The sequence below is a fragment of the Podarcis filfolensis genome, assembly GCF_964270895.1.
Source record: "Podarcis filfolensis genome assembly, chromosome: 9".
NCBI lineage: Eukaryota > Metazoa > Chordata > Lepidosauria > Squamata > Lacertidae > Podarcis > Podarcis filfolensis.
In genome coordinates, this window is record NC_139610.1 from 73665353 (window position 1) to 73684387 (window position 19035).

At 47.7% G+C, this 19035-nt stretch overlaps 1 protein-coding gene across 2 annotated transcripts in view; it reads left to right on the forward strand.

The window, feature by feature from the left end:
• FBXO41 (F-box protein 41) overlaps positions 1-19035 on the forward strand; it is a 73187-nt gene that overhangs the window by 35761 nt on the left and 18391 nt on the right. For both annotated transcript variants that reach the window (XR_014538428.1, XM_083571231.1), the window contains exons 5-10: positions 636-994; positions 1826-2061; positions 2765-2880; positions 5660-5812; positions 15240-15335; positions 18537-18655. Coding sequence is in view for 1 of the 2 variants with exons in the window: in XM_083571231.1 (XP_083427357.1) it covers positions 636-994; positions 1826-2061; positions 2765-2880; positions 5660-5812; positions 15240-15335; positions 18537-18655 (1079 nt within the window). In the remaining variant the exon portion in view is untranslated. The remainder of the gene's footprint in view (positions 1-635; positions 995-1825; positions 2062-2764; positions 2881-5659; positions 5813-15239; positions 15336-18536; positions 18656-19035) is intronic.

Consider the following 19035-nt stretch of genomic DNA (forward strand, 5'->3'; position numbering starts at 1 on the left):
AAATTGGAACATAAACTTCTGTTTATTTATTGCAGTTTAACAAGCGTGTGGTTTCATAAACGGTATTGGTCCATTACAATCATGGGCTGCCTATGCAGACCTATAACTTCCGCTACCTGCTCTCACTCACTAAACCACCTCTCAGATATTTACTTGCCCCTAACTGTTCCTGACTCAGCTTATTGCGCTACACTAACTCAACCTACCCACAGACTCTGTCCCAATTCACTCCCACTCCAACCAACCACCCAACTCCCAATGAACTCCTTCCCTTCGTCCCTCCCAGAGCTGGTTTTATAGTCCCTCTGACTCCACCCCCTGATTTCTGATTCGGTAACCTGTTTAACTATTTCATCTCCAGCACACTCATATGTTAACGTCACAATCGGCAAGCCCTAGGCTCTGTGGTTTAGACCACAGCTCAAACCCATGTCCTTTGTCTAAACGGGAGTGTTTTTAGCAGGTGCCAGGAAAAGTGGCATGATGCTGCCTGCCTGATATCAATGGCAAAATATAGTTCTTACAAATACAGAATAGGTATTACATACCCGTCAACTGGCCCGGAACAGAAATGGGCTGGTCTGGATGGCCTTTGGGTGCCCCTTCCTGCTAACGCTTCCCTTCTGTGCTTCCAGAGCCTCTAGCCGTGCCAAAGCCGTCTCCCAGAGCTCCGGCTGCTACGACAGCGACAGCCCCGAGCTGTACCAGGGGGATGAGAACGCCGATGGGCAGTCCTACCAGGGCGGACAGAACCGAGGTTCGGACAGTGCTTTCGACAGGCCCGGTGGAGTGAGGGCTTCGGGTCTCCGCAGGCAGGCCATCCAGAACTGGCACCGCCGCCCTTACCACAACAGCACCGAGGGCGAAGAAGGAGACATCTCCGACGTGGGCTCCAGGACCACCGAGTCGGAGGCCGAGATGTGGGAGACCGAGCCCCCGGCAGAGGCTCAGCAGGAGAATTTCTCCAGGTCCAGAAACAGCTCAAGGCTGCAAGGTGAGTCTCCTCTCCTGCAGAGAGCGGGGCATGGTGGGTTTTCTTCCATAAACCATGTTTAATATGACGTTTAAGGCAGCTTCTATTGGGTCAGAGCAACAGCGGCCATTGGGAACCCCCAAAAGCGAAGTCCGCAGGCCTAGAAATTCTGCTGCTATCGGCATCCATCTCTCTCTCGAGAGCAGAGTTGAATTCCTGATGCCCAAAAACATATTTTTAAGACCCCTTGCTGAAGAAACTTGCCAAAATTAAGTCTTCCTCCTTAAGACTCGCTGATGTTTAGAGCATTAATTTTCTTGTGTACTATTATATTCCAGTAGATTGTTGGCTAATAGATTGTTGGCATTTATTTGATATAAGTAATTCATTTTAAAATTATGATTGATAATAACTTCCTGCATTGGATCAGATTGTTGCAAATACAACGTATGTCCTTTGTTGTATATGTTGTGGCCGCAAACCGCCTTGCGTATCATATTATACAAAGGTGGTACAGAGGTACCTCGGTTTTCAGATGTCTCCATTGCCAAACTTTTTGGCTTTCGAATGCCAAAAACCCAGAAATAAATGCTTCAATTTTCGAATGCGCCTCAAAAGTCAAACAGCTTCTGCTGTGTGTATTTGTTGTTTTTCACAATTTTCTCTACTGAATTGGCAGGCTGCTTGGCCTTGTAACGTTTCGGAAGTCGAACGGTCTTCCGGAACGAATTACATTTGAAAACCGCGGTACCTCTGTACCTACAAATTAAAAAGTGAAAGGAAATGGAAAATGAAAACAAAATGACACGCTCTAATGTGCCCAGACAACTTTATGGATCTCTTATGTCACAGCCAGGTCTGAAGGAGGGAAGGCAGTCCGGCCGGAGAGAGGCAGCCCGGCTCGCTCAAACGAGGTCATCAGCCCCGAAATCCTCAAGATGCGAGCTGCTCTCTTCTGCATCTTCACGTATCTCGACACCAAGACGCTGCTGAGGGCAGCCGAGGTCTGCAAGGACTGGAAGTTTGTAGCGCGGCACCCCGCCGTGTGGACCCGGGTGCTCCTGGAGAACGCCAGGGTGTCGTCCAAGGTGAGCCAAAGTCTTGAGATTGCTGTGGCTTACTGGCTTTTGTTGTCTTTTTGTGTTGTTTTTCAAAAAATAATTTTTATTTGATTTTACAAGCAAAAAGTTGTAACAATACCAAATACATATCCATATATACAGATTTCTCTGAATTCCTCGACTTCCCTCCATGGGTCCTATTGTCAACATTTTCAAATGCGTATTATTACAGGATCCATATTTTGTATTCTTATATATTGTCTATCATATTAGTTACATAACAAGTATTGTTAAAATCCCTCTAATGTTTTCATCTGCTTACAATGGTCTCCTAGGTAGATTATAAACTTTCCCCATTCTTTCTTGAAGTTATCGTCTTCTTGGTTCCCAAGCTTCGTGGTCAGTTTTGCCATTTCGGCATATTCTGACAGCTTAATTTGCCATTATTATTATTATTCCTCTCTGGTGGGGATTTTATCTTCTTTCCATCTTTAGGCTAGTACCATCCTTTTTTTGTTTTGTTTTGTTTTTTTAAATTGAACTCTATGATCCAAATTTTGCGCCCATTTTCTCATATGTGTGTCCTGGTTCTGATCCAAGTTTAACCAGAGCTTGTAGGATTTTGAAGTTACGCCTGTATCCAAATGGGAGATAAGCAGAACGTCAGGGCCTGGCAGGATGCGGATGAGTGGCACTTGCCTGGCATTTAATGTCCCTTGTCCTTCCACAGTTCCTGGTCATGCTGTCACAGTGGTGCACCCAAACACACTCCCTCACCCTCCAGAACCTCAAGCCCCGGCAGAGGGGGAAGAAGGAGACCAAGGAGGACTACATGAAAAGCACACGGTGAGTCAGACCCTCCTGGCAAGTCGGTCAGGGAGACTGACAAGCCGGAAGGTGTGCAGAGGTGGGTGTCAGATGCTGGTGGTGGTTGCTCGTGAGTAGCCAGGCAGGACTCAGACCTGTCTTTTACAGGTTTTATTGTGCAAACTGTTTACAGTGCAGATCCACAAAGTTCATGTCTGTCTTAGTCACTTGCAGAATCCGGGAGTGGCCCCTTCTGGTTTCTCCCCCAACATAAGAACTTCGGCACCCCAAGCCTCCTCCTCCCCTCCTTGCGTCTCACCCCTCTGCACAAGGTGGGTGATGGAAGGGGCGTGTGTCCCTCCTGGCCAGCCTGGCTAGGTGAGGCGCTGGGGCTCTCAGCAGCATCCTTGAGCCCTTCCCCCTCTTCTCCACTGGAGGTGTGGCTTTTCCCACCGCTGGAAGAAGAACTGCTCCTCAGGAGTTTTGGAGGCTCTCTGTATCCCAACAGCCCCCCTGCCTCCCTCCCCTGTTCTGATAGCAGTCCCCTGACAGTGGGCAACCAATATGTTCAAGGGTCTGGAAACCAAGCCTGATGAGGAACGGTTGAGGGAGCAGGGTTGTTTAGCCTGGAAAAGAGGAGGAGACTGAGAGGAGCTATGAGTGCCATCTTCAAATATCAGGCTTAACATGAGTTCACAGTGTGAGGCGGCAACAAAAAAAGCTAATGCTATTCTAGGCTGCATCAACAGAAGTGTAGTGTCCAGATCAAAGGAAGGAATAGTCCCGCTCTATTCTGCTCTGGTCAGACCACACCTGGAATACTGTGTCTAGTTCTGGGCACCACAATTTCAGAAGGATGTTGACAAGCTGGAAGGTGTGCAGAGGTGGGCGACCAAGATGATCAAAGGTTTGGAAACCAGGCCTTATGAGGAACAGTAGAAGGAGCTGGGTAAGTTTAGCCTAGAAAAGAGGACACTGAGAGGAGATATGAGAGCCACCTTCAAATATCTCAAAGGCTGTCACATGGGAGAGGGAGCAATATTGTTTCATCCTGCTCTGGAGTGTTATTGGGTTATTGCTCTTATTTTGATTTTATATATTGTGATCTTTTCTGTGAACCGCCCTGAGACCTCTGGGTATAGGGTTACCAGACGTCCCCATTTCCTGGGGACAGTCCCCGGGTTTGCGAATAAGTCCCCGGACAAATTCCATCCCCGGATTTCATCTGATGTCCCCGGGAAACGCCGCAGTGGCAGTCTCAGCAGCCCGGAGCAGTTGGCTCTGGCTGGCTTCAGGAGCTGCTTGGAAGTCCCCATCTGATGGTGGTGCAGGGGCTCTCAGATGCAGCTTCCGGGCTGCCTCCACCTTCCCTGACCCCAGCAACTAAGCTGTGAAGGGAGGCTTCATGCTGCCTAACAGAGCAGCCTCCCAGCTCCTACTTGCGTGCAAGCAGGAGCGGGGCGGGGATCTCTCAGCTGGGAAGGGAAGCTTCACACTGCCTATCAGAGCTTGCGTGCAAGCAGGAGGGGACAGGGATCTCTCGGTTAGGCAACGGGAAGGCTCCCTTCCCAGCTGAGGGATCCCTGCCCCCTCCTGCTTGCACGCAAGTAGGAATGGGATTGGGGCTGCTCCAATGGGAAGGGAGGCATCGCGCTGCCTGAGCCTCACCGCCACGGCTCTCGGCCCTCCTTCTTCGCCTTCCATGCCTGACTCACCGCGCACCACTTCCCCACCACCACCACCACCACAAAAGAACCAACAACTCAGGGGCTGTCCAGGCTCATGGAGAAAGGAGACAGAAGCCTCAGAGGAAGGGGAAACGTGGCGGTTGAGGTCAAGGCGGCGGCAGCCCCTCTGCCACCGCCATCGCTGCAGCATCAGAGGCGCCAGAAATTGCGTCTGCACACGCGCAGACGCCAAAAATCGTGGACGCTCACACAATCCGGCCCACGGGGGGATTTCCATGGGACTGATCCAGCCCAGGCAAGATGAGCCTTGCCGACCCCTGCTCTGAAGGAAGCCATCGTCAGCAATGTCTAGGCAACACGATGGCCGTGTACATACGCAATAAACAATGTTTTATAGAATTCCTTCAGACCCTAACAAGTCCAAAATGAAATCTATAGTCTTAAAGTCTCTGAAAATATTTAAATGAAGTGAGGTACCAGACTTTGTACGATGAAAGACCCATCTTGTTTCGAATGTATGTATGCAAATGAAAATATCAATTATTATTACATGAGCACTGTTCCACAGCATTTGATATTTTCATTTACATTCTTTCATTCGAAATAAGATGGGTTTATGAAGCAATTCCATATCCTCCCACCAAGCTGATGAAGAATTCTACGAAACAGTAGTCAATATCCGGAATCACTGTTCAGTGTTGGACATCATATTTGCCGAATACACAAAGCTTCACAGCTTGTCTTTCATCGTACAAAGTCTGGTACCTCACTTCATTTAAAGATTTTCAGAGACTTTGAGACTAAAGATTTCATTTTGGACTTGTTAGGCTCTGAAGGAATTCTATAAAAGATGGTTTATTGCGTATGTACATGGCCATTGTGTTGCCTAGACATTGCTGGCATTCTCGTTGCAACGCAGGGGTTGGTTTGGTTACTTACTGAAGGAAGCCATGGCAGTTAAAGACGTATAAAAGACGTATAAAACTGCCCTGTGTTTTGTGGTGCAAAGGGTTGTGGGTTCGAACCCCACATTGGGCAAAGGAGTCATGTATTAAAGGGGTTTGGTCTAGATGACCCTTGTGGTCCCTTCCAACTCTACAATTCTGATGATCTGGACCTTTCCTATGCAGGGGCTGCCTCGAAGCTGGCCTGGAGTCGCTGTTGAAGGCCACCGGAAGCAACCTCTTGATTCTCCGGATTTCGCACTGCCCCAACATCTTGACAGATCGCTCCCTCTGGCTGGCCAGCTGCTACTGTCGAGCGCTCCAAGCTGTCACCTACCGGTAGGAGGACAGAATGCAACTCTCTTTTTATAATAATAATAATAATAATAATAATAATAATAATAATAATAGTTGCATTTTTTAAAATTTACATATACCAAAAAGAAAAAAAACAATACATAAAAGAAAAAGAAAAAGAGAGAAAGAGAAAGAAAAAGAGAAAGAAAAAGAAAGAAAGAAAGAAAGAGAAAGAAAGAAAGAAAGAAAGAAAGAAAGAAAGAAAGAAAGAAAGAAAGAAAGAAATTTGTCAAATACACAAAATTATTCAAGGAGTACAAACCATAATTTGAATAATCTATACACCAAATTCCTAGAAAGAAATTACCTTCATATTTCTCCTTTCCTTTTTCATTCTTTACAGCCACTTTCTTTCCTTTTCACTAAACTGGTTTGAGTCCCTTATATGTTTATTGACTTCCCCCTATCTCTATGCGGCTTCAACAGTTCTCTTACATTTAAATTATCTGTATTCAACCGTTGAAAAAGAAAATTCCCTTATTTCTGTGGAATTAATCTAGGCACAACCGAGTGTTGTTACTGGAACAGGAATTTTGTCAGGTAATTTTTAAAACAATCCCATTCCTTTTTTTAACCTTTTCGCCTGAGTGGTTTCTTATTAATTCAGTCATTTTGGCAAGTTCGCAACAAAATGCAGTTCTCAACCAATTTAGAAATGTGGCAGTGTGGTGCAGTGGTTAGAGCACCAGACTAGGGCCTGGGAGAGAGCAGGGTTCAAGTCCCGGCTCGGCCAGGAATGAATCTCTCTGCCTCTCAGCCTAGCCTACCTCACAGGCCTATTGTGGGGATGAAATGAGGAGGGGGAGAAACAGAAAGAAACACCAAAAAATCAGATAAAATACCGGTAAATAAGAAGCAGAACCTAACCTTGTTTTCCGCTGGCAAAACTGGACCCTAGCCAGATTCTCTTTTTCTTTCTTTCTTTTTTCAATTTACATTTTATTTATTTGTTAACATTCTTATATTACATCGGTAAACGTTGCCATATTACATTACAGGACTTACTATAATATAATTTCCAACATGTATACAAAAATTATATACAAATTTTATATACCTAGAAAGAAAATGAAACAAAAAAAAAGAAAGAACAAAGAGAAAAAACAAAAACAATTCCCCCCCCCAAAAATCATATACATACCAACACACTAGACTTCCTGTCTTTCCAGTTGTATATTCCTTTTTTACAAATGAATGCGCTCTTATTATTGTATATTTCTTTACATGTTATCTAATACATTCCTATATCATTATGTGCTCTTGGTCTTATTTCTCAACTCAGTCTCACTCCAATGTCAATCAAATGCTAGCATAGATAGCGAACCTTTGCTGTATTTTTGAATGTATGTTTTATATCTGTCCCATTTTTCTATAAATTTTTGTTTTGAATTGCCTCTCAGGGTATTTGTTAACTGCGCCATTTCAGCAAATTCCTGTAGCTTGAAATGCCAGTTTGTTATTGTCGGGGCTTCTTGTTCCTTCCACCCCTTTGCCACCAAAGTCCGAGCTCCGGGCGTTGCATATAAGATTCTCAAAGACCTTCCTGAGTGGGAGGTCTTCAGCCAAAGATTTTTTTTCCGCTGTCAATCGGCATATATGCAAAGCCACTTAATTACCACCGTTTATGCAAGCTGGGTGGGAGGCCTGCAGCCAACGATCGGGCTAGCCCGTCAATCGGCATATGCAAAATTACTTAATTACTGTAATTTATGCAAGCTGTAGAGTTCTTCTTTTTCTTCCCTGTCTTGGCATCAGATGTTGTCGCCTGGCCACAGAATTCTGTGCTGCAAATGGAGGAAAAACACAATTGGAAAGAAAATCCTAGTATGGCTAGGGATCACACTTTTTAGATACAATTTTTTAAAAATAGTCCTGCCCTATAGTAGCATCTGGAGAGGCACAGAATGTTTTCCTGGCATCAAGAGAAGGGCGTGTGTGCTTTGCCAGCTGATCTTCTGTGTGTCTGGCTGAGCTGTTGTTTTCGGAGAAATGATTGCTTTTCTGGATCCGGGAGGCAGATGCAGCTGTGAGGTTTGGTGGGTGAAAGGGAGCAGAGTTTTGTTTGTTTAGTCGTTTAGTTGTGTCTGACTCTTCGTGACCCCCTGGACCAGAGCACGCCAGGCACTCCTGTCTTCCACTGCCTCCCACAGTTTGGCCAAACTCATGCTGGTAGCTTCGAGAACACTGTCCCACCATCTCGTCCTCTGTCGTCCCCTTCTCCTTGTGCCCTTCATCTTTCCCAACATCAGGGTCTTTTCCAGGGAGTCTTCTCTTCTCATGAGGTGGCCAAAGTCTTGGAGCCTCAGCTTCACGATCTGTCTTCCCCTTAAGGAATAAATAATTTTTAAAATAGGAAATGGAATGAATGGAAGGGAGGGAGGGAGGCGGTGGCCAATTTTGCTGACCTTTTCGGAGGACCCAAGTCATCAGGCTGTTGCTGTTTGAACTCCCCATCTCCAGACAGGGCTGGGGAAAATTTGGCACATCCTGATTCTGAATAAAGCACCTTCCTGTGTCCCTATGAATGAAAACTGAATGGAAAGGACTCCCTTTGCTCCAATTGTTCATTCATTTGGAAATGAATCCATATTCCCCTGTGCGCCAGGAGATTGGGGAGAAGGAGGCCCTTGCCCTCCATCCCAGGACGACAGCTAAGACCCCCTGAGAACATCACAGACCACCCAAGAGCAGCAAAAAGACAGCAGAGGTGTGAAATAATAAGGAACCTTTTATTTGCTTCAAGCCTGGGGGTGTGGCAAGTAAACAGGAGGGAGGGAGGCTAGGCGAGCATCCGTAATAGAATTTTAAGGTCATATATGTATAATAAATATTCATAAATGTACCAATCTGGAGCAGCACAGGAAGACCTCCTGAAACCATTTTGACTCCCAAACAGACCAAATGTTTTCTCTGCAAGGAGGGAGCAGGGTGATGGAATCTACCCATTGTCACAGGAATTAAGCAACCACCATTTCAAATGGAATGGGCAGGCTATCAGGAAAGGCAATGAGATAAGGCATTATCAGAATACCTGCCAGACGGAAAAACAACAACACTCAAATTTCTGTTGTAGACCACCTTTTCTGTGATGTAGGTATGATGTTTGTGGGGGGTGGTCTTGGGTTACACCCCTTCTGTGGTGTATGTATGATGTATGGGGGGTGGTCTTGAGCTCCAGGGCAGGGAATTTAAAATGTCTATATAAGGCCTTCCGCGCCATCGTTTGAGGTCCTCCTCCTTTCCTGCATGTGAAGGGGGCACCCTGTTGCAACAGATCAATAAAGATCAGGCTTACTAGCTGCTTTGCTTCTCGATATTCTCTGGATGGCCTCTGTTCTTTTCTCCTACCAATAGGGAACCCACGTAAGGACTCTATAAGAGCTCTTGTGTCCCCCATAAGGGAATAAGGGCAGATTTTGTTTACAGCACAGCATGGCTGGGCTTTATCTTCGGCAAGACTGCCATGGCGAAGCGGCTTAGCGTGCCGGCGGGGGAGTGCACAACTGTCCCTGTGTCAGGACGTCTAGGTGAAACCGTGCAATTAGCCCAGCTTGAATGGGCTGGTGAGATTGTCTTAGATTAGGAGGCTGGGCTGGCGTGGAGAACACATCTGGGATGCGCAGAGGAGCTGTAGGTGGCTCTTTGCGAAACAAGCGGCTGGGGTGGGCTCGCTCTGAGAGCCTGAGCATCTCTGAGCATCTCCCGGTGAGCAAAAGGTCACAGCGTTCCCACTGTTATAAGAAAATCGGCTCCCTTTCCATTATGGGGTATTCAGGAGCCCGCATAGAGTCCTTAAATGGGTTCCCTACACTGGCTCCCAGTACATTTCTGAGCACAATTCAAAGTGTTGGTGTTGACCTTTAAAGCCCTAAACAGCCTCAGAACGATGGGGGTGGAGACGCTCCTTCAGGTCTACTGGGCCGAGGCCGTTTAGGGCTTTCAAGGTCAGCACCAACACTTTGAATTCTGCTCAGAAACGCACTGGGTGCTGATGTAGGTCTTTCAAGACCGGTGTTATGTGGTCTCGGCGGCCGCTCCTGGTCACCAGTCCAGCTGCCGTATTCTGGATTAGTTGTAGTTTCTGGGTGACCTTCAAAGGTAGCCCCACGTAGAGCACATTGCAGTAGTCCAAGCGGGAGATAACTAGAGCATGCACCACTCTGGTGAGACAGTCCGTGGGCAGGGAGGGTCTCATCCTGCGTACCAGATAGAGCTGGCAGACAGCTGCCCTGGACACAGAATTGACCTGTGCCTCCATGAACAGCTATGAGTCCAGAATGACTCCCAGGCTGCGCACCTGGTCCTTCAGGGGCACAGTTACCCCATTCAGGACCAGGGAGTCCTCCACACCCGCCCGCCTCCTGTCCCCCAAAACAGTATGAGGGACCTGGGCGTGTTCTGCCTGGAGAAAAGGAGACTGAGAGGAGATAGGATCTTCAAATATCTCCAGGGCTGTCACATGGAAGAGGGAACAAGCTTGTTTTCCCCTGCCCTGGAGGGCAGGACTCGAACCAGTGGCTTCAAGTTACAAGAATGGAGATTCCGACTAGATGTATGGAAAGACTTTCTGTCTGAAAGAGCTGTTTGACAGTAGAAGTGGTGGACTCTCCTTCCTTGGAGGTTCAGAGCTGGAGAGGGGAGCACAAGATGTGTTGGAAGAGGCAGGCCAGGCAAGTGAAGGGCTGGGTGTTTCCCCAGCCTCTCCTGCACCACTGTCTCCCAGAACCAGCGGCGGACTGAAAAGGGATGAGCAAAGGGAGCTCCCATGCAGGCATAGTCTCTGGCTGCATGAGCACAGCCCCTTAGCGGGCGGTACATAGAGTTAACTATCTGCTGTGTGGCTGGGGAGTGCCCATATCACCCAGCCAGCCACCCACCAGCTGGCGTCATCTGAAGGCTGCTGGGGGGGGTTAAATCCTGTGTCGGCTGTGCATCCCTGTTTCCAGCAGCTAATGAGTGGGGTTAAATCCTGCTCTGTCTGGCAGGATCATTAGCAAAACAACAACAAACCTATGATTACGTGAAACATACTCAAAAAACACACAAGACGTAACCGGCTGTACTTTTGAATAAATAAGGTATACTATTCATTGTATCAAATTGTAGATTTCAATGGAAGTCTCATAAAGTTCAACGGAAAAAGCAGAAGACCCAGTGGATCAGTTCATTCTATATTCCATTCATGCATAAGGTCCATACATGTGTAAATATAATAAATATTTATTATACAGTCTGGCAGGATTGCATAGAAACAGGTACAGTGAAGGGGCCTGTCTGGTCTCAATTGGCGGGGAGTTCCAAAGTTTAGGTGCCGCCACCCTAAAAGATTGAGCACTCACAAATGCAGAATGGCACCTGTCACGGAGTATGCCTGTCAGCAGTTCACACCCTTCAAAGCTGGAGTTAACCCTTTATTGGCTCTTCACAAACTTGGCTGAGTTTCCTGCCTAATAAAACAGCTGCCACATTTTGCAAAGCTAAGCAGGGTCCAGGTTCAAATTGGATGGGGGACTGAGTGTTGCGATACCTACATTGCATCAGGGTTGGACCAGCAGGCGCAATCAGAAACAAGTATCTTGTGAATGGGGCAGGGGATGCAGTGAAACAAATTCACTTTGAAAAGATGCTGGACTTTAATCATGAAAGAAATTCAAGGCAGGTGAACTCATACAGTGATAGGCGTGCAGACGACTGTGGGGTCTTTCGCCTCTCCATTATTTGGATGATTTCCTGCGGCAGATTGCACAGGCACAGAAAAAGTGCTCGTCTGACATTTGCTCTGCCATGCATATCTTTCCCATCTGAGACAGTGCTGGCTTTCGCTGCTGGCAACGAATCCTGCAAAACCATCAGCAGTCACTTCTTGCCATCCACTTTATTGCTCCGGGAAGAGCAGCTTTTGCTGTGACTTTTCCTTCTAGGCAGCCCCAGTCCACCTCCCAAGACTGCTGCTACTCAGCCCATAAGAGGCTACTCAGTCTAGTTTAGAGAAAAGGCACGCGTACAAGCTGGCAGGATGATAAGAAAGCGGATGGAAAAACGTTTCCCTCCCTCTTGTTCTGCCCAGACACTGAGGTCCAGCGCCGAGGGCCTTCTGGCAGTTCCCTCCTTGTGAGAAGTCAAGTTACAGGGAACCAGGCAGAGGGCCTTCTTGGTAGTAGCGGCCCCCTGTGGAACGCCCTCCCACCAGATGTCAAAGAGAAAAATAACTACCAAAGTTTTAGAAGATATCTGAAGGCAGCCCTGTTTAGGGAAGCTTTTAATGTTTAATAGGTTACTGTATTTTAGTATTTTGTTGGAAGCCGTCCAGAGTGGCTAGGGAAACCCAGCCAGATGTGTGGAGTATAAAGAATATATTATTATTATTATTATTATTATTATTATTATTATTATTATTAAATGCCCATGAACATCCAGCGGAGGCAACTGCTGGAGGATTAAGGTCAGAAAAAGGAAAGTACTAACTTCCACAGTTAACCTGTGGAACTCCCTCCCACAGGAAGCTGTGATAGCGACCAGCTTGGATGCATTTAAAAGGGGATCGGACAAATGCATGGAGGAGAGGATGGGATGGATCTAGCCACAGGGGGAAAACCACTATAAATAAGTCAGAAATTAAATTATAACAAAAGGGGGGGAAATCTCTATGGAAAATCGTGTTTTAAAATTTCCTGCTCTCTGGCGCCATCTGGTGTTGCATGTTCATAGCGCATTCAAATCACTGTTTCTTCTCTAATGTAGCTGAGTCCCTAGATGCGGCAAAGAAATTTGTTTTCAGGTCTTGCAATGGTGTGCTTAGTTGCAGAGCTCAGTGGTTTATTTATTTTAAGCTAAAGTCAGGCAGAGCAGGCAGCGGCCCCTTCTCCTCCCACCGTTTTGCAGCTCAGAATCACCCTCCCCTAAGAGCTTTTCCATTTGCGGACGGAACCATATAGGTCAGGGGGTGGCAAACTTTTTCAGCAGGGGGCCACTTCACTGTCCCTCAGACCTTGTGGGGGGCCGGACTATATTTTGGGAACAAAAATGATGCAAGTGCACCACGAGCCCCGGTGGCTTGCTTACCTGTGTCTTGCGAGCGGCAGGGACTGGTGGCGGCGGAACCAGGAGCGGTGCGCGAAAGTGCTCCGGAGAGGGGCTGCTTAAAATAGCGGCCACACGAGAGCTGCTGCTGCTGGCACCAACAAAGCCCAGCTCCCTTCCTCCTCTAGGCAGGGCGGGGAGAAGCCAGGTGGAGGGAGGGAGGGAGGAGGTGCGTCACCGCCATGGGAGGGAGAGGGAAAGAACGTGCACACTGGTGATCCACGCAGCGATTCCCGGACCTTCCGCGGGCTGGATCCAGCAGGCAATTGGGCCTGATCCGGCCTGTGGGCCTTAGTTTGCCAATCCATGATGTAGGGCTTACCTTTGTCTTGCAAGAGGCAGGGGCTGGTGGTGGTGGGATGAGGAGCGGCGTGCGAAAGTGCTCCAGAGAGGAGCTGCTTAAAATGGTGGTCGCTCGAGCGCTGCTGCTGGTGGTGCAAACAAAGCCCATGCATGGAGGTGAGGGCTGTTGATGGCTGTTGGTATTATGGCTACGCTCTGCCCTTCACTGTCACAGGTTTCTGAATCCCAGTTCCTGGAAACCACAGGAGGGAAGATGGCTCCTGTGTTCGAATCCTGCTTGCGAGATTCACAATGAGGCATCTGGTTGGCCGTTATGAGAGCAGGACGCTGGAGGGGCCATTGGCATAAGGCAGCTTTTGCTATTTCTCTGTCTCCAGGTTCTCTCTCTCCTTCCCGTCGCATCCTTCCTTCCCTTCTTCCCTCGTTCATCCCCGTCCTCCCGGCAGGATCAGGCCACCTGGGCAGCTCCTGCTTGGCAGCTCAGCATCCTGCCCACGTGTTTTAATTAACGGCAAGCCAAGCCGGTCGGGGCGCCTTGGCAGGCAGCTTCCTGGGAGATGGATGAGCGTTCCAGATAATACGATTCTGCTTATTTTTAGGCTCAACCGAAGCGTAGAAGTAGGTCATTCACAAATTAGAAAACAGCAAAGCTTACCTTTTAGGTGGAGAGGGGGCACCAGGTAATTCTCACCCCGGGGGCTTTGCCTGGGCCTCCCCTTTTGCCTCTTCCACCCAAAAGAGGGGCGAGCCTGAGACGTTTTTCATATCGGAAATCCAAATGACACCTTCACCCTAGGTCAGGGTTGCCATATTTTGAAGAGCAAAAAAGAGAACACATTTGCCAGCGCCTGGGGTGGGAGGGAAGGGGTGTGGGAGCAGGCGCACGCTACAATGTCCCTCCAAAATGTACAAAAACTTGGCAATGGTCATTATTGGCACATAATGATGATGATGATGATGATGGCATTACCTGCTAAGGGCACTACCTGTGGCAGGAGACACTTCATGCTCCTTCCAGGCTAGTTATTTATTTATTTATTTATACATACATACATACATACATACATACAGTGGTGCCTCGCAAGACGAAAAGAATCCGTTCTGCGAGTCTCTTCATCTAGCGGTTTTTTCGTCTTGCGAAGCAAGCCCATTGACGGATTAGCGGATTAGCGCTATTAGCGCTATTAGGGGCTTTTAGCGGCTTTTAGCGGCTTATCGGCTTAGCGGATAAGCGGATAAGCAGCTTAGCGGCTTAGCAAAAGGGGGGGAACCCGCAGGAACTCGCAAGACATTTTCGTCTTGCGAAGCAAGCCCATAGGAAATTCGTTTTGCGAAGCACCTCCAAAACGGAAAACTCTTTCGTCTAGCGAGTTTTCCGTCTTGCGAGGCATTCGTCTTGCGGGGCACCACTGTACATACATACTCTGCCCATCTGGCTGGATTTCCCCAGCCACTCTGGTCGGCTCCCAACAGAATATTAAAAACACAATAAAACATCAAACATTAAAAACTTCCCTAAACAGGGCTGCCTTCAGATGTCTTCTAAAAGTCAGATAGTTGTTTATTTCCTTGGCATCGGATGGGAGGGTGTTCCACAGGGCAGTGCCACTACCGAGAAGGCCCTCTGTCTGGTTCCCTGCAACCTCATATCTCACAGGGAGGGAACCGCCAGAAGGCCCTCGGAGCTGGACTTCAGTTTCCGGGCTGAATGATGGGGGTGGAGACATTCCACCCCAATCAATCAATCAATCAATCAATCAATAATTTTCACTCGCCTTGCTAAATCCTAAATATAAATCATCCTCCTGCTAATTCCCATGAAAGACAATTCACGCTCTCCAGTGCTTCTTAGTTTGGCTATGCTTCTATTTTCATCAATGGAGAATCCACCTGCCAAAGGATGCCATTTTTGAGGAATCTAAAGAACACCTGAGTTGTGGGAAAGGGTGGATCAGACGCAATTTGACGCTCATCTGCTCCTATGGAGTTGTTCATCTCTTTCCCCCTTCCCATTTCTTCGTTGCAGGAGTTCCACTGACCCCGTGGGCCATGAGGTTATCTGGGCACTGGGAGCAGGCTGTCGAGACATCATCTCCTTACAGGTGGCGCCCTTGCACCCTTGGTAAGAATGCCGGAGCATGCAATTACCCTCACTCCTTTGCTGGTATTTTCCTCTCTTTCCTCTGAACTTTTTTTTAAAAAAAAAAAACTTTTATTTTGCTTTAAACAGGTACATATAAACAGGTACATATAAATATAGATATATATTTCCTCAATGCACACACACAAACACGCATGGAAATAGCAACACCAGCAGGGCAATTTTCATGGACGAAATTGTGTGTGCAGGGAGGGTTCCAGCACTGCGGCAGCAGTCAGACTCTCTCACACACACTCCGTGGCTGATGTGAAACTTTTCAAAAACACCTCTCAGAGTGCAACTGGGATGGCTCTAGACACAGGGGGGAAACCACGATAAATAAGTCGGAAATCAGATTATAACAAAAGGGGGGGAAATCTCTATGGAAAATCGTGTTTTAAAATTTCCTGCTCTCTGGCACCATCTGGTGTTGCATGTTCATAGCACATTCAAATCACTGTTACTTCACTAACATAGCTGAGTCCCTAGATGCGGGAAAGAAATTTGTTTTCAGGTCTTGCAATGGCATGCTTAGTTGCAGAGCTCTGTGGTTTATTTATTTTAAGCTAAAGTCGGTCTGAGCAGGCAGTGGCCCCTTCTCCTCCCACCGTTTTGCAGCTCAGAATCGCCCCCCCCCCCAAGAGCTTTTCCATTTGCAGACAGAAACATGTAGGGCAGGGGTCAGCAAACTTTTTCAGCAAGGGGCCGCTCCACTGTCCCTCAGACCTTGAGGGGGCCGGACTATATTTTGGGAAAGGAGCCCCCGGTGGCTTGCTTACTTGTATCTTGCGAGCGGCAGGGGCTGGTGGTGACAGGACAATGAGTGGCGTGCAAAAGGACTCTGGAGAGGGGCTGCTTAAAATGGCGGCCGCTCAAGCGCTGCTGCTGTCACCCACAAAGCCCAGCTCCCTTCCTCGTCTAAGTAACAAAACCAACCAACCCCTGTGTTGCAAAGAGAACGTCAGCAATGTTTAGGCAACACGATGACTATATACATAAGTAATAGACAGTCTTTCTAGAATTCCTTCAAACCATAAGAAGTCCAAAATGAAATCTTTAGTCTCAAAGTCTCTGAAAATCTTTAAATGAAGCGAGGGACCAGACTTTGTACCATGAAAGACAAGCTGTGAAGCTTTGTGTATTCGGCAAATATGATGTCCAACACTGAACAGTGATTCCGGATATTGACTACTGTTTCGTAGAATTCTTCATCAGCGTGGTGGGAGGATATAGAATTGCTTCATAAGCCCATCTTATTTCGAATGAATGTATGTAAATGAATATATCAAATGCTGTGGAACAGTGCTCATGTAATAATGTAGTCACTGCTGTAGTGACAGCATTTGATATATTCATCACTGTTCAGTGTTGGACATCATATTTCCTGAATACACAAAACTTCACAGCTTGCCCTTCCTCCTCTAGGCAGGGCAGGGAGAAGCCATGAGGAGGGGGGGGAGGCGCCAGCACTGCTACCATATGAGGGAGAGGGAAAGAACGTGCGCACTGGTGATCCACGCGGCGATTCCCGGACTGTCCACGGGCTGGATCCAGAAGGCAATTGGGCCTGATCCGGCCTGTGGGCCCTAGTTTGCTGACGCATGATGTAGGGCCACAATGGAGACCACAGGCCTTCTAGAAATAAGTGAAATACAGTCCTACCTCATGTTACATTTGCTTCAGGTTGAACGTTTTCAGGTTGCGTCCTGCGGCGACCCGGAAGTACCGGAAAGGGTTACTTCCGGGATTCGCTGCTCGCTCATGCGCAGACGAGCAAAATAATGTCACGCGCATGTGCAGAAGCGGCAAATCACAACACGCGCAGATGCGGAGACGGGGGTTGCATTTTGCTCATGTTGCGAACAGGCCTCCGGAACGGATCCCGTTCGCAACCAGAGGTACCACTGTAGATATATTTCACCGCAAGGGTGAGAATTAACTTGGTACCTCCGCTGTCAGAGGTGAGACATGCCTCTGATTACCAGGAGCTGGGAACCACAGCGCAGGAGCAAAAAAAAATGGAAGCAAAACTTTGCTTTGTCCCTGCACATCGCCGCTAGAAGCAGCACTGGCTTCCGGAAGTACATATGGGTCGGAGTTGGAGACTGCAGCCACTGCCATGGCAGTAGGCAAAAGTGCAAGGGAGGGAGGGAGCCCAGAGGGGGCGGGGCATGAGTGAGAGGGGGTGTGGTCTCTTTCGAGGTTGTGTCCCAATTTCCCTCCCTCGGGTACAGGAGGGTCTGTGCCACCTCCCCTCTGGGAAACCCAAAGTTTGGTGCTTTATCGGAGCAGAAAGCAATCAGGTGTTCTGTGGACTGCTGTTTGTTCCAATTTATCGCCAAAGAATTGGTTTCTCTGGGGGGGAAGTGTTGACAAGCTCCACATCACCTTTTAAACACCCGTCGAAGACGCTCCTTTCCCAACAGGCCTTTTAAGTGGAGATCTGTATCCATACGGGACTTGAAATTGTCCTTACATATGAAATGTATTTTTAATATGCAAGCTGTCCTTAATTGCTTGCGCGGACGGAATGGTTTTGACGCATGTTGTTGTTGTTGTTTTTATTGCTGATGTCTCCACTGCGAAATTGCTTCGAGATCTTTAATGGGAAGTGGTTCCTGGATGGGGTTTAGGACGAACAAAGCTGCCCTGGTGTCGTTGTTGCGTTTTAGTTGCGATTCCTGGCTTTGCAGGGGGCTGGACTAGATGGCCCCTGGGGTCCCTTACAGCTCCACAGTTCCACGAGGGTAAAGAACGGAGAGGCAGCAACGGAATGATATGTGACAAAAAAAGAGAAGTGAGTCTCAAGACCGGTGCCAGTTTGGGGTTTATTTTTATTGTTATGCAAAGGGGGGAAATCCAGCACAATCCGAGATATGAATTTGCATCCACTGCCTTTAGTTCTCTCCCTCCGACGTGCGACAAAACAAGTTTCTAAAAATGCCTTCTCTCTTTGCTTGTTACTCAGGGGGGCTGGGAAACAACTGGAGCTAAATTACATCTATTTTCACTGCACAGAACTCCCATAAGCCAAGGCAGATGACACATTCTTCTCCTAATTTGTGCCTGTTAATGACATTATGCAAATTGGAATGCTTTGATCAGCTTCTCGTCTGCATTTTTTCTTCTTCTTCTTCTCCTTCTTTTTTTTTCCCCTCCAAAAAATAAAAAATTCCCTTCCAGCCAGCAACCAACCCGCTTCAGTAACCGCTGCCTGCAGATGATTGGGCGGTGTTGGCCACATTTGAGGGCGCTGGGCGTCGGCGGAGCAGGTTGCGGAGTGCAAGGATTGGCTTCCTTAGGTAAATCTAGCCTCAGGCTCTCCGACTGTGAAATGGGCTTCTAGGGGGCAGAAAGCCGGGGGCAGAACAGCGAACGTTTTGCATTCTGGGAATGCGGTGGTGAATGCAAGAGGGTGTGTTTGCTTTCTTTCAGGCATGACCACCAGAATATGAAGCCAAAATGAGAAAAGATATAAGGAGGACTAGATATTATTTATTGATTATATGAAAATTTTCTATAAGCAGGCACTTAGCATAGCTGGATGGTCATATTTTCAGCTGTGTAAGTTAGAACGAGAGTTAACGGGAGAAGCAGAGAAAGATTGGGGAAATTAAGAAAACGCGAGAGGAAGTGGAAGATAAAAGGAACCATGGATTGAGAGCAAGGGAAGTCTGTCAAT